The sequence below is a fragment of the Tupaia chinensis genome, unplaced genomic scaffold, assembly GCF_000334495.1.
Source record: "Tupaia chinensis unplaced genomic scaffold, TupChi_1.0 Scaffold000333_1, whole genome shotgun sequence".
NCBI lineage: Eukaryota > Metazoa > Chordata > Mammalia > Scandentia > Tupaiidae > Tupaia > Tupaia belangeri.
Genome location: NW_006159827.1, coordinates 1,064,634 through 1,078,767, shown reverse-complemented (window position 1 = coordinate 1,078,767; position 14,134 = coordinate 1,064,634). Strand labels below are relative to the sequence as shown.

General features: G+C 47.3%; 1 protein-coding gene and 1 long non-coding RNA gene across 12 annotated transcripts in view; one reads left to right on the top strand and one right to left on the bottom strand.

Moving 5' to 3' along the window:
* The first annotated feature begins 6 nt into the window (after nucleotides 1-6).
* Nucleotides 7-14,134, top strand: part of LOC114008417 (uncharacterized) — a 22,081-nt gene continuing 7,953 nt past the window's right edge. Inside the window, exons 1-2 of the long non-coding RNA XR_003549948.1 lie at nucleotides 7-325; nucleotides 633-792. This is a non-coding gene — a long non-coding RNA (uncharacterized LOC114008417). The remainder of the gene's footprint in view (nucleotides 326-632; nucleotides 793-14,134) is intronic.
* Nucleotides 13,343-14,134, bottom strand: part of ATP2B2 (ATPase plasma membrane Ca2+ transporting 2) — a 354,796-nt gene continuing 354,004 nt past the window's right edge. For 7 of the 11 annotated variants that reach the window (XM_006151983.3, XM_006151984.3, XM_027773234.1 and 4 more), the window contains one exon: nucleotides 13,343-13,942. In XM_006151983.3, coding sequence (XP_006152045.1) covers nucleotides 13,631-13,942 — 312 coding nt within the window. In that variant the 3' untranslated portion in view covers nucleotides 13,343-13,630. The remainder of the gene's footprint in view (nucleotides 13,943-14,134) is intronic. The other 4 variants (XM_006151987.3, XM_006151990.3, XM_027773233.1 and 1 more) reach the window with 2 other exon arrangements.

Below are 14,134 nucleotides of genomic sequence, written 5' to 3'. Positions count from 1 at the left end.
CGGCTGCGGCGGCGGTAGCCCCCGGGCTCGGACGTGGCAGCTCCTGTCGGCGCCTCGGAACTGCTCACTTCCGGCGCCGGGCTGGCAAGCCGTCGGGCCGTAACTCCGGAGGCTCCGGGCAGCAACGCGCTCGCCGTGCACTAAGGTTCCGTACCCGTCCGAGGGCCTGCCGGAGCCCCGCCCCTTACACTTGCAGAACGCGCGAGACCCACGGGGTGGGGCTTTGCTCGCGTGGCGACCCTGACCCTTGAGCTTTGGAATCTGAAGTTCTAGTGCGTCTCCACCAGGTCTTCCCTTTTCCTGAGATCCATGAACGAAAGAGAAGGTTAATAACTACAACCTCACCGGCCTCCCTGGGGTTCTGGGTGCGATGAGTAATTTTGGGGAGTGCGTAGACTGGTCCTAGCGCGTCCTCGTTAGTCGGACCTCTGGCCCCGAGGACTGCACCAGGGCGGGGGGCTCCAGGGAAGGCCCCTCGCCAGAGTCTGAGACCTCTCCGCTCTTGCTGGCTCTAGGTCACCAGACCAATGCCTCCAAACTTCCCCTTCCAGATGCATCTCCTGGGATCCTGTGAGTCTGGCTAGATCCCCCCCCCCCCAGGCAGAAGTCAGCCAAGCTCCTGTGTCCCCTAGGTTCCTACCTTTCCGAGGGAGGCCGGCCGAGTGTTCCTCACGAACACGGAGAGAGAGAATTCGGCCCTGTGAGACATGAGCCTGGGGGCAGCCGCGCATAGTCTAGCCTTGTGACATTAAGGAGGCAGGTGAGCCAGGATAAAGTCCCCACACCTCTTGGGTAAGTCTTAGTCCTTCCGATTCCTCTTGTGAAACGGGGTAAGAGCCCTATCTGGAGGTGGTCACTGCCTGAAGGGAGGTGTCAAAGCTTAGAGCACCCTCTGATCGACCCAGACTAATGAGCTTTGGGAGGGGGCTGGAGGACCCAGGAGGTAACACAAGGAAAGACCAGGCCTCTGGGCAGCAACCCACTCTGCCGCTCCCCCACCTCCATCCAGCTTTCCAGTTTTGTTATTGCCCTCCAGTGGGGAAAGGATGCAGGGATGTGAGGGGGCGGTGCTTACGGTAGAGCAGGGAGCAAAGGGGGGCTGTGTGTGAGGGGGTGGGGTCCTCTTGAGTCTCTGGACCTTCAAGGGACAGGGCCCTGGTTCTGCAGCTACACTACAGATCCTCTGGCTAGCAAGGTCAAGTGACTTCCTTCTGAGCCTTACTTTCCTCCAGTGGGAAATGGGGAGAAGGGCATATTAGATATAAATATAATGCATGTGTAATATAATAACAATTGTTATTAAAGGAATGTCCTGGTCTAGGCTTTGAAGTTGAAGAAATTGGAACTCTAGGATGAGCAATCAAATTGCATGAAGGACTTTTAAAAAATTTGTGGAAAAATGGAATTAAAGTATGAGTTTATTTTGGTGCACACATTTTTTGAAATAGGTTTTTTTTTTTTTTTTGGAATACACTTTGCATAAACTTTCTGAAGACCCCAAGTATCTTTAAGGTATTTTCTGGAGAGACCAAAAGATGTAATACAGAGGTTTTGCGTGGCAATTCTGGCATCGAGACTGCCAGGTGGCATTACTGCATTTCCTACTTGTTAGGTGGGCACACTCTTCACCAATCTGAGCTGTTTCCTCCTCTGTTAAGTGGGAATGATAATAGTACCCCTCCAAAGGTTGATGTTGTGATTGAATGAACCCTTGGATGTGAACCTGTCTTGGAAGTTGGTCGGATCTATGACGTTTCATCTCAGGACCGGTCAACCAGAGGAGAGCTGGGATCGTGTGTGTAACGGCAACCTTTGGACCAACTTGGGAACTGTTTCTTGGTCTGGGCATATTCTCTCTCTTTGCTGATGTTCAACAGAGGTTTGCAAAGTTTAATTTCCTAGGGTACCAGACTCCTTTCTGCCTCTCCCCTTCCCAGAAGGGTTCCCATCTATTGGGTTGTCAGAAAAGTCGTGATGTACTTTTCTATATAAACACGTGTCATGACTTTTCTGACGACCCGATACATCCCGTGTCTGTATTTTCCATCTCTGCCCTTCGGTTAATCTCAGACCCTACATCAGACCATTCTGAGCTTTTCCTAATTTGTGCCCCTGACCTTCCAGCCTCTCTGCTTCCAAGTCTCTTCCTTTTCCTCCTGAGGTCCCTTCCCCAAAGTCCTCCCCTCTGAGACAGTTGGCCATTGCTCATGGGCTAGTAGCTGATGGCAAGTTAAGCTTGTTTCCCTCAGATGGTGGGGATTCAAAAGGCGTAACCTGGTGGAAGGAGAGAGATCGCCCACTGAGCTGTGTGCCTTTGGGCAGAGTGCCTCCCCCCACCCCCCAAGACTCGATTTCTCCGAGTTCAAAACCCACAGAGGCAGGGGCCCAGCTGTCCTAAGGAAGAAGGCCTTGTGATGTGTACCGTGTCTGCGTTTCCACGTGTGCATTTATTGTTATTGCTCAGTATAGTGTTGAAAAGGCAGACAATTCCCATTAATTACAAAGAGCACAAGCCAGAGATACAGAGAAATAGAGAGTGTACAATAAGAACACAGTCACTTTCCAGCCCCGATCCTCCCGGAGCCCCCCAGAGCCCCCCAGAGCCCGGGCTGCTTGTGGGAGCTGGAGGCGGCACTATTCCCTCCCTACTCTGTTATAAAATGTGTGCACACAGGAAAGAGCAGTGTGGTGAGCCCCGGAGAGGAAAAGAGCACCACAGGCATTACAAAACAGACTGAGGGGGCTGAGAAGGGCTGTCCCCAAGCAGCCTCCACTCTTGTTTGCAGTGAAGGGGGTGATGGCTGCTGCTCAGAGCCTGGGATCCCCCCCACGTGGGTGGGTAGACTCTTCTAAAGTCAGGAGAGCTCGATTTGGAACTCGGAAAAGACCTGGAGACTTCCTGTTGTTGGGTTTTGGCCCTGGCTCTGGAAGGCCCCAAAGTCACCAAGAGACGTTCCCCTCCCCCTAAGAGCCTCTAATGGTGGGATTTCGGGTGTCGGATGGGGGAGGGATCCACCTGGAGGCTTGGCAGGGTGCACCACGTTGGCAGCCTCTCATAGGAGGAACAAGAGTGGAGTGACGTCAGAGAGGAAGGATGCTGAGACAGCCCAGGCTAGATGTGTCCGCGTCTCAGAGGTACTCAAAACTCGGAATCAAAGAGTAACAGGTGACACCCCCTTCCCCAAAAAGCAAAATCCAGTTCAGGAAAAGGAGACAGGAATAAACATTCCTCCAAAACTGGGAGTGCAGACACCCAGGCCACGTGCTGTCCTGAGCAGCTCTGCATCCAGGCCTGAGAGAGAGCACCTCTTTCTTGTCTGGACTTGGGGCAGAGGGAGGGTCCACCCAACACTACCAAGGTGGGTGACTTTGGTTCCCAAGCAGAGCTATACAGGGACTTAGTGGCCTTCCCTGAAAATTCTCGGGCTGAGGGGACAGGTGACATGATGGGAGGGACATCAGGCGTCCCTCAAGAATCAGGATGTACCTTTTGCCCCTCTCTACAGGACACGCTCTACTTAGCGGACCTCAATGGACAGTGATTGCAGTGTGTATATGGGGGGGGGACAGTGGTGACACACAGAAGGACAGGGTCCAGAACCCGGAGTGGGAGGAGGGCAAGGACAGCAGGACTTGGCCAAAGGCTCTGAAGTTTGATAAAAAGAGTGAAGGGAGGGGTCAGCAGTTGGTGTAATGGCTATGTCGCTGGACTCCCATGTAGTCAACTGTGGTTCGAGTCCCGGACCCAGTGGCTTAAATTCACTCTGGGCACGTGTGCGTGCGTGCCCAAGATCCCGAGAGGAGAATGGAGGAGAAGGGATTGCGGCATGGCCATCCCCTCTGGGGGGTGATTTCTCGCTTTCTGTCTCTCTGTCTCGCTCTGTCTTTCTGGCGAGCGCCTGCACCCTATAGCAAAAACCTCTCCAAAAAAAAAAAGAGTGAAGGGGACCCATCATGTCACATAATAAAACACTGTAAATGACAGTAATTAAAACTGTGGCTGGGACCAGCAGTTAGCGTAATGGCTATGTCTCTGGACTCCCACGTAGTCAACCGCAGTTCGTGTCCCGGACCCGGTGGCTTAAACTCACGCCAGGCACATGTGTGTGCATGCCCAAGATCCCGAGAGGAGAATGGAGGAGAGGGGATTGCGGCGTGGCCACCCCCCTAGGGGGTGATTTCTCGCTTTCTGTCTCTGTCTCTCTCTGTCTTTCTGGCGAGCGCATGTGCCCTATAGCAAAAAAAAAACTCTAAAAATTTTTTTAAAAAAAATAAAGAAAGAAAGAAGCCAAACACAAAGGTCGGCATGTCATATGGTTATATTTATGTAGAGTATCCAGAAGAGGCAAATCCATTGAGACAGAGAGCAGACTAGCTGTTGCCAATGGATAAAGGGAAGGTAAAATAATAGTGAGTGCTTAATGGATACGAGGTTTCCTTCTGGGTGATGAAAATGTTCCCTAGTTAGACGGTGGTTTTAGTTGACAACTTCGGGAATATACTAAGAACCGCTGGATTGTTCTTAGAAAATGTATTCAGCATGTAGTCTGAGAGTGTGAAAACTGAAGGAAATGTTAGTGCAATCTTAAACTGTAGCAGCTAAAATGTGAAGGAACAGAAAAGTGTATGAAAAGCAGTTACATCCAGTCTCTCTCCTGTCTAACTTCCCCCTTCAGCATCCCAGAGGGGATTTAGTTTAGATCTACATTGTCCAACTCAACATTCTGTGATGATGGGGGTGTTTTTTATCTGAGCTACTTACTCAACATAGAGACCACTAGATATATGTGACTATTGACACTGAAAATACAGTTAGTGTTGGGCCAGCCCAGTGAGCTAGTGGTTAAGGGACCTGGATCCCATATGATTGACTGAAAAGTTGAATTCTCAGACCCAGAGGCTTGTAAAACATGGCAGGTATATCCCCAAAGAAGGGAGAAATAGAGGAGAAGGGATTGCATTGTGACCATGACCCGCTGGGGAAATGCTTTCTTCTTCTTCCTCTCTCTCTGTTTTTCTGTCTGTCTCTGATGAGAACCTATGCCTTCTAGCAAATTAAAAAATAATAATAATAAATATGGCTCATAGAACCTGAAGAACTGAATGTAAATATATCACACTTTAAATAGCCATGTGTGTCTACTAGCCACCAATGTGGCAGTGCAACTCTGGCTGGTTTAGAGAACTAGAGCCATTTCAACTGCCAGTGTGAAAAAAAAATCCTGGGACACGAGAGTGGGAGGGTCTACATTTTTATGTTCCACAGCCCTGCTCAACCCTGTCCCCACCAGAAATCCTTCACTGAGTCTCATTGCCCCACACTTCTTTCTACAAACTCCTAATGAACTTTAGGATTTCGTTTTCTCTTAATGACAAGTTACTTCCATTCCACAAATATTTGTGAGCCAGGTGCTTGGGTCATACTAGGGATGTGAAGGATTGTGGACAATGTCAGTCAAATTCCCAAGGATTGGTCTTGAGAAGGGTGAGAAGGGATAAAAGAAATTCCTTACAAAAACCTGACTTCTCTTTTTTCTCCCAACACACCCTTCCTTCTCTTTCTCTCGCCCTCTCTCACTCTATCTCTCTCCCAAGTGGGAAATCTTTCAATGCTGAAATAGCTTTGAAAAATCTTTATTTAGATTTCCTGTTTCCAACTCAAGCCTTCTAATGTCCTTAACCCCTTCGAAAAACTTCTAGTTCAGGGGGCCAGCTGGTGGTTAAAGTGGCTGAATCTCACATGCCCAAAAGCATGGTTTGAGTTCCCAATCAGCAGATTGATAAAACATGCCATGCACATGTGCATGTGTGCCCAGAATCCCAAGATGGAAAATAGAAGAGAAGGGATTGAGGCATGGCGAGCCCCCCAGGGAGGGGTGTGATTTTTCACTTTCTCTCTCTCTCTGTTTCTCTTTAGCAAGGGTCCATGCTCTAGAGCAAACTAAAAATAAAATTTTTTTAAAAAAAACAACACATTGATCTTTTCCTTTTTTGAATTTTCACTAAACTTAAAAACAATAATAATGTAACAATGACTTTCTGTTCTTCTATAATGTGGTGTCCCCACAACACAATTTAGTTGTACAAATATTTATTGGGCACTGCTTATTTTGTACCAGAATAGTCATAGGTGCTGCAGATAAAAAGAATAAAAGAGTAACTGGGCAACTGAAAGCCTGGTGAGAAATCTCTCTACAACAGAAGAACCATTCTACTGTATAACAAACAGCCTTGCCTGGCTGACTGAAGCACAACAAGGAGCAGCCGAGTGTATACAGAATAATCAGGAATGGCTTCTCAGAGGAGGTGATGTTTGAGTTGAGAAATTCAAACGGATGAGTGAGGGTTTTGAAAACTTAATTAGATATTTAATTCATTTAAAATTTAAAATTCTAAAGTTGGATTTGAGGAAGCTTATCAGGAGAAGTTTGGGTACCTCACGTTGGAAAGAATGCGCTATCTCCAAGCTCTAGCCCAGCCTGTGTGCCAATGTTTTGGATTGCTGAAGAGGGCCCTAACTAGATACTCTTGCTGCCCTCAAGGCTTATTCCTGAACAGAAAACAATGTAAATCCATCCGATCTCAAGTTTAAAATTTTTCACCTGTGCTGTTGCAGCTTCTTTTTCTTAATTAATTAATTAATTATAGTTTTTATATAGGGTGCATGCACTCACCAGAGAGAGAGAGAGAAATCACCCCTGGGGGGATGGCCATGCCGCAATCCCTTCTCTTTCACCTCTCCTGTTGGAATTTTGAGCAGGTACACACACACACACACACACATGACCAGCATGTTTTTCAAGCTATCAGGTCTTAGACTCTAACAGCACAGTCAGCCACATAGGATCCAGCTGCCTTAACCACCACCCCACCAGCTGGCCCTGCAATACCCTTATCAGTCACTTGTATTTAATTTTATTTCCTTCTGATCCAATATATCCCAAATTTCAGTCATTTATTTTCCACTGTCACTATTGCCATATCCATGTATCATCTGCAGCTTTACATACTTCATGGCTTCCTAAAATTGGCTCTAATTTTGCTGAACTTTTTCCTTTATTTTTTGAGAGATTTTTGCTATAGGGCACATGTGCTCACCAGAGAGACAGAAAAGTAAGAAATCACCCCCCGGAGGGATGGCTATGCCGCAGTCCCTTCTCCTTCATTCTCCTTTAGGGGTCTTAAGCACACACGCACACGCACCCGGTAAGAATTTCAGGCCTCCAGGTTCGGGACTCGAACAGTGGTCGACCAGCGGTGTAACCATTATGCATGCCATCTGCTGGTTCCTTGCTGCACTGTTTTTGAAAGGATTTTTATATATTATTATCAATGGAAAACCAATACCTCTTGTCATAAACAGAGCATTAACCAGAAAAGTAAAACAGTGAAAAGAAAACTACAGTATTTAATCTTAGCAGGATATTATGAGTAGTGGAAGGTTCTGATTTGAGAGTTATTAAAGATGTACTAACACCAAACGGATCATTTTTTTCATGGCTGAATTAGACAGAAAGAGAACTGAAGAAGGAATATTCCTCTCATTTCATATGCCAAATGCTATTCCTTAGGGAAGTCTTCTCTGGCTCCCCCCACCAACAGAAGTACCCCTCTCTTATGATCCCTGCATTCTGTAACACTAGACCCCTTTTAGTAACTATCTTAGTGATCTTGACAACTTTTTGTCTGTGTGGAGAATAATGTGTTCTGTCGCTTTCACCCATTTTGATTATTTTATTTATCATCCCTGATGGGAAAAGAAACTTTGAACACAATAACCTGTTAATAGTATAGTCTAAGAATAGCTGATATTTAGCAATAAACAGTTTTGCTTAAATATTAGCTGCTCCACTGTGAAGGATTGTTTTAAAAACTAAACTTAATGCTAAGAACTTACCACCTGCAAGGATCTCTCTTCTGCTGCCCTTCCAGAATGGAATTAAAAATGGGAAGGTTTATGGCCATGACCTCACAAACAGCCCACAAAGGAGCACCTGCAGGGAAGAGTAAGAAAAAAGGAGGGCTGAGAGACTCTTGGAGCTCTATCTGTCACTGAGACTGTGAATTAAAAGGCAACTCCATGGGAGCCAGCAAGTGACAAGGTGGTTAAGGTTGCTGGACTTCCACACCCTAAACCCAGAGGCCTAAAAATCATGTAGGGTACGTGTGTGTGCATGCCCAAAATCCCAGGAGGAGAAGGAACTGTAGTGGTCAATGCCCCCCTCCCCAGTGGCAATTTCTCACTTTCCCTCTCCCAATCTTTCTCTGCTTCTCTCCAGAAAGTGCATATAGCCTAGGGTAAAAATCAAGGGGATAAAAAAGGCAACTCCACAAAAAAGCAATATTTTCTTCCATGCATTAACATTCATCTGTAATCATACTTATCTAAACAATGTTGAATTCTTTTAGGAAAAATTATTGAACCTACATACTCCTTCAGGAGTTACTAGGCATTACACAGAAATCATATCTGTCTGAAGATATTTCTCATTTCTAGACTGAAAGCTTCTTTTTTTTTTTTTTTGAGAAGTTTTTGCTATAGGGCGCATGCGCTCGCCAGACAGACAGAGAGAGACAGAGAGACAGAAAGTGAGAAATCACCCCCCAGGGGGGATGACCACGCCACAATCCCTTCTCCTCCATTCTCCTCTAGGGATTTTGGGCATGCACACACACACAAACCCGGCGTGAGTTTAAGCCACCAGGTCTAGGACGCAAACCGCGGTCGACAACGTGGGAGTCCAACAACATAGCCATTACACTAACTGCTCTTGATTTTTAAAATCAAGTCTTTTGACTTTTAAATAAATTCAAAACCTCTTGACTTTTAAATAAATTCAAAATACTAATATTAATAGTATTAATAATTCCTGTTACCATGCACCAGGCATTATGTCCTAAACACTTGATGTATATTAACTCACTCAATCTTTATAAGAATCTATAAAGTAGGGGCTAATATTCTCATTTTAGAGATGAAGAAACTGAATCATCGAGAGGCGAAGTAATTTTAAAGAGTATTATAATTATAGGACCAGCAGTTAGCATAATGGCTATGTCACTGGACTCCCATGTAGGCGACTTCAGTTCGAATCCTGGACCCAGCAATTTGGAAATCACGTCAGGTACATGTGCATGCATGCCCAAAATCTGGAGAGGAGAATGGAGGAGGAGAAGGGATCATGGCATGATCATACCCCTGGAGGGTGATTTCTTACTTTCTGTCTCTCTCTGTCACTCTGGTGAGTGCATGTGCCCTATAGCAAAAATCTATTTAAAAAAAATCAAAATCAAGTTAGTTCTTAAAATTTCTGATCAGGGGACCAGCAGATAGTTTAATGGTTATGTCGCTGGACTCCCACATAATCAACCTCGGTTCGAGTTCTGGATCTGACAGCTTAAAACTCACTCCAGGTGTGTGTGCATGTGTGTCTAAAATCCTGAGAGGAGAGTGGAGGAGAAGGGATTGCAGCATGACCATCTCCCAGGGGTGTGATTTCTTGCTTTCTGTCTCACTGTCTCTCTGTCTCTCCAGTGAGTGTACATGCCCTATAGCAAAAATATCTCATTAAAAAATCTCAATCAGCGTTAATTTCAAAGGGTCTTAAAAAAGCACAGAGAGATACCCCGTGTTTTTGTACCTTTGTTGGCATTATTCTTTGCCTGAAATCTCTCTCTCTCTCTTTTTGTTTTAGTTGTTGTTGTTAGTTTTTTTGTTTTGTTTTGCCACAAGGTTCATGTCGTGCCCAAGATCCCGAGAGGAGAATGGAGGAGAAGGGATTGCGGCATGGCCATCCCCTCTGGGGGGTGATTTCTCGCTTTCTGTCTCTCTGTCTCGCTCTGTCTTTCTGGCGAGCGCCTGCACCCTATAGCAAAAACCTCTCCAAAAAAAAAAAGAGTGAAGGGGACCCATCATGTCACATAATAAAACACTGTAAATGACAGTAATTAAAACTGTGGCTGGGACCAGCAGTTAGCGTAATGGCTATGTCTCTGGACTCCCACGTAGTCAACCGCAGTTTGTGTCCCGGACCCGGTGGCTTAAACTCACGCCAGGCACATGTGTGTGCATGCCCAAGATCCCGAGAGGAGAATGGAGGAGAAGGGATTGCGGCATGGCCATCCCCTCTGGGGGGTGATTTCTCGCTTTCTGTCTCTCTGTCTCGCTCTGTCTTTCTGGCGAGCGCCTGTGCCCTATAGCAAAAAAAAAACCCTCTCAAAAAAAAAAAAAAAAAAGAGAGAGAGAGAAAATAAAACTGTGGCAGACGCCAGATGAGACCCAGATCAGGGAACAGAAGAGAAACTCCAGAAAAGTCTAGATGGGACGTCAGTGTGTGGGAGGGAGGCTGGCGTCCCATGGTGGCTGGGGAGAGGAGCGGCTGCCCAGGAGCAACGCTTATCAGTCCGGGTCCGAGTCCTTGCCACAGTGCGGTCATTGCCACCCGTCTGGCCTCAGGAGCAGGGCGCCCTCCCTCTTGTCAGCTCTGTCCTGTGCTTGGGACAAGGGGCCACAAAGCCCCCGAGGCTGTTCCTGCGTTAGGGAAAGCTCTAGGTTGCAGGAAGAAAACTCCAGAACTCTCCCTGCCCAGCTCCAAAGGTGACTCTACCGCACCCAGAGCTGCTGCGTGGGCCCTGGTGCTCCCTGCATCTGTCGGGGACAGGAGTTGCTGAGCTGAGCCCTCAGAACTGCATCTGCTCCCTTTTCCTAGAGCCTTGGGAGGCCAGAAGGCAGAAAAAAACTTCCATGCCCCAAACTCGGGAAAGGCCTGTCTTACAGAGTATATATTTACTACCATCTGGTTGACGTTTTTTACCCTTTTAAAAAAACAAACAAACAAAAAAAACCCACAGACATTTCAGAACCACACGGCAGAGTCAGGAGTCAGCAATCGAAAGCATTACCATTGCATAGTATTAAATGAACAGAGACGGTGAGTTCTTTATTTACAATTATTGTCTAGATAAAAAAATTCATAAAAACAGATGAATGGTCATAAATTATTTACCCCCTACTGGGGCAAACTGCCAAACGTACCCCATGCTGTTAGATATAGGACGCAGAGTGCAAGCTTCATGTACTACAGTGAGTTTGGACAAACCAACCATTTCCCGTGTGTGTGTGGCTGTGTGTGAGGGTGAAGGGGTGCGTGTGGGAGAGCAGCCGTCCTTCCTGACGAGCGAAGACCAACACTGACGTCGGGCGGCCCTGGGGGCTTCCATCGCTCCCCATTCCACAGGCTGGGCTCCGCTCAGAGAACCCTCCCCGTTTTCCGGGCGTCCTGGCTCCAAACGAACAGGGAGCATGGAGTGTGAGCAGAACCAATCCTGGCGGCATGGAACGAGGGCAGGACCACGTGATTACACAAAGGGGGGGGGGAGGATGGAAAGTCGTGAGAAAGGAAACTCCAAAAAACACCATGTTCCAAGCTGCCCCATGTTTCAGAGTCCAGTCCGCCCTTCCTCGGAGAGCAGCGGGCTGGCTTTGGTGGTGTTTGCACCGGAATCCACCGAGCACATCCGACGGCTGGTCGCCCGCGTGGGGATGTGGCATCCTCTGCTGGATACATTCAGAGGTATTTCTTCACGACATTCAGGTGGCACGCTCTCGCAAAGAAGGTCCTCCTTCCAGAAAGATTGTTGCCAGGTGGGATGGGCTGACTGGAAACCTCAGCCCCTCAAGGGTCTCCACAGCCATCCAGATGTGGGTCCTCCCAGCTGACTATGGCTCTTTTCCCGAGTGGTTCTCATCTTGTTTGTGGAAGAGTTCTCTGGGCCTGGAGAAGGGAAGGGGCCGGTGGACACAGAGTGACGGCGGGAAGGGTCAGCATGAGGAACGGATTTCGCAAGCGAGGCGGAAAAGTGTTTGGTTTTCCTCGAAGCATGGGACATCGTCGATCATGGTATTCAAAATGTCTTTTGCACTGTACAAGTTTATGGAAAAAGATCGTATGCTGAAAAGTCTCAAAGCAAACTTTGTATTAAATACAAAAGTTCTTTTATGAAAAAAGCTGAGACCCACAAAGTGCTTAGCAGTTAAGAGGCCGACATAACAATTGAAATAAGCTCTTATTAAGTGGGATTACTAGCGCTGTTATTGTCTTGGGGGGATAACCACCTGTTCTCACCTGTCATACTGTAGGGTTTCAGAATGGCTTTCTGTGTGGGAGAGCGAGACTTGCTATTGAAAGGCTACAGTATATGGTTGTGACTACAGGAAGACAATTTGGTTTAAAAATCACACTGAATACATCTCAATATACACCGCAGAAGGTTCATTCAGATCTAAATAGTGCAGAGAAAAAGGCTATCCTTCTTCAAAAAAAAAAAAAAAAAAAAAAAGCCATACCGATCCTCATCCAATATGCCAACAGCTCAGACGCTGCAATTCATAAGGAAAGAAACCTCTACGTGACTAACTGAAAAGAAAAAAAAAAATCAACACAATAGCATTTATAATATTTCAGCACTACCTCGATCTCTGTACAGACAGCGCCAAGGAGGACCTCGTTTTGAAATGCTCTTAGTAAACTCAAGCGAGCTTCATTGAGAGAAAAGTCTTTGACCAGCGCTTTGCAGATCCTGGCATCCCTGGGCCGGGATGGCCGTCGGTGCTGCCAACTTGGGGAGCCTTCTCTCCTCCTCTCCCTTTGTCTACGGAGCACGTTGTTAAAACTCCTCAGGATAGATACTTGCGAGCCCTTGGCTTCTGCCTGACCCTCCCACGGTAGTGACATTATTGAACGGAAATAGCAGGCAAAAATCAGAGCATGGCTGTCGTAAAACATTAAGGATGCAAGCCGTGGGAAGTATCTGCTGAGCTGAGCTGTCTTCACAGCATCTCAGCCGCCAGTGTTCTCAGACCGTACAAATAGCCAAAGACGTTATCTACAGGTTTGTAAACAAATTACATTCTTTTTTTTTTTTTTTTTTAGGACATAAATAAGTTAAAATAGAGCAATTTAAGCGGAAACAAGGCAACATGCCGGCAAAGAAACTTTATATATCCATGTATATATATTTTTATATATATATATATATATATATATCTACCCATCTATATGGACGTATACAGTCTTGGAGAAGTATACGTTGATATAGATACAAAGAAATGTATATAACCTCGTGAGTGTCTATGAAGTTCTTCGGTTCCGTTGGTGCAAATCTACTAGGCGAGTTAAGCTCTGCAATTTCAAAAAAGTTATTAAATTAATCTATACAACTGAGACCATGCTGTGCAAGCATTTCAAAAACTCACAGACCAGTGGATTGGATAAATAGTCTCAGAAAAGAGTCTGTTTGCAGTTCCCGCCTAAGAAAATAAACAAACAAACAAACATGGCCGGGCGGGTGCATGGCTCGTCCATGTCGGGGCGGAGCCAGGAAGGGCTTGTTTTGGGCAAACTGCTCACTCCCCGTCAGCCCCCAGTAGAGAGAGATCCCGCCCCTTGCCTCAGAGTGAAAAAGAGTTCAAACAGCATCGCAGCCAGAGAAAGGGTCTGTGGGTGGACACGTCGGTTTTCTCTCCGGTATTTGGTTTCCTGTTGTTGCTCGTTGCTGCGTGGGTGAGATGGGGGCCTGGGCGGGTGGGGGGCCGGCGGGCCGGCAGGTGGGTGGGCCACAGGGTCCTTAGCTAAAGCGACGTCTCCAGGCTGTGGATGGGGCTCCCTGGACTTGAAGAGGTAGCTGATTTGCTTGTGTCCGTCGTCAGGTTGATCCCGCTGTCGATGGCGCTGTTGTTCTTGTTGAGGGACGACGGCGGGCTCGAGTTCTGTTTGAGCGCGGCATCTTCTTCCAGGTCGGTGTCGTCGATGAGGGGGATGTGGGGCTGGGAATCTTCGATCCGGAATTCGGGATGAGCCATGAAATTATGGATGGAGGTTCGAGACTCAGGCTTTTCTAAACCTTCATAGAGAGAGCTACGGAACGCCTTCACGACGCGGATCTGCAAGGGAAGCACAGGGGTCAGGAGCGCTGTCCCCCCCGGGGGCCACCAGCCAGGCTGGGGAGGGGGCTCAGAGGAGGGGCGGGTGGAGAAGGGTGTCAGGCACAGCAGGCGCTGGGATCCACAGTTGCTGGGTGTTATGAGCATCGGCAGGGTGGGGAAGAAGAGGAGAAGGGCAGGTTCTGTGCGTGC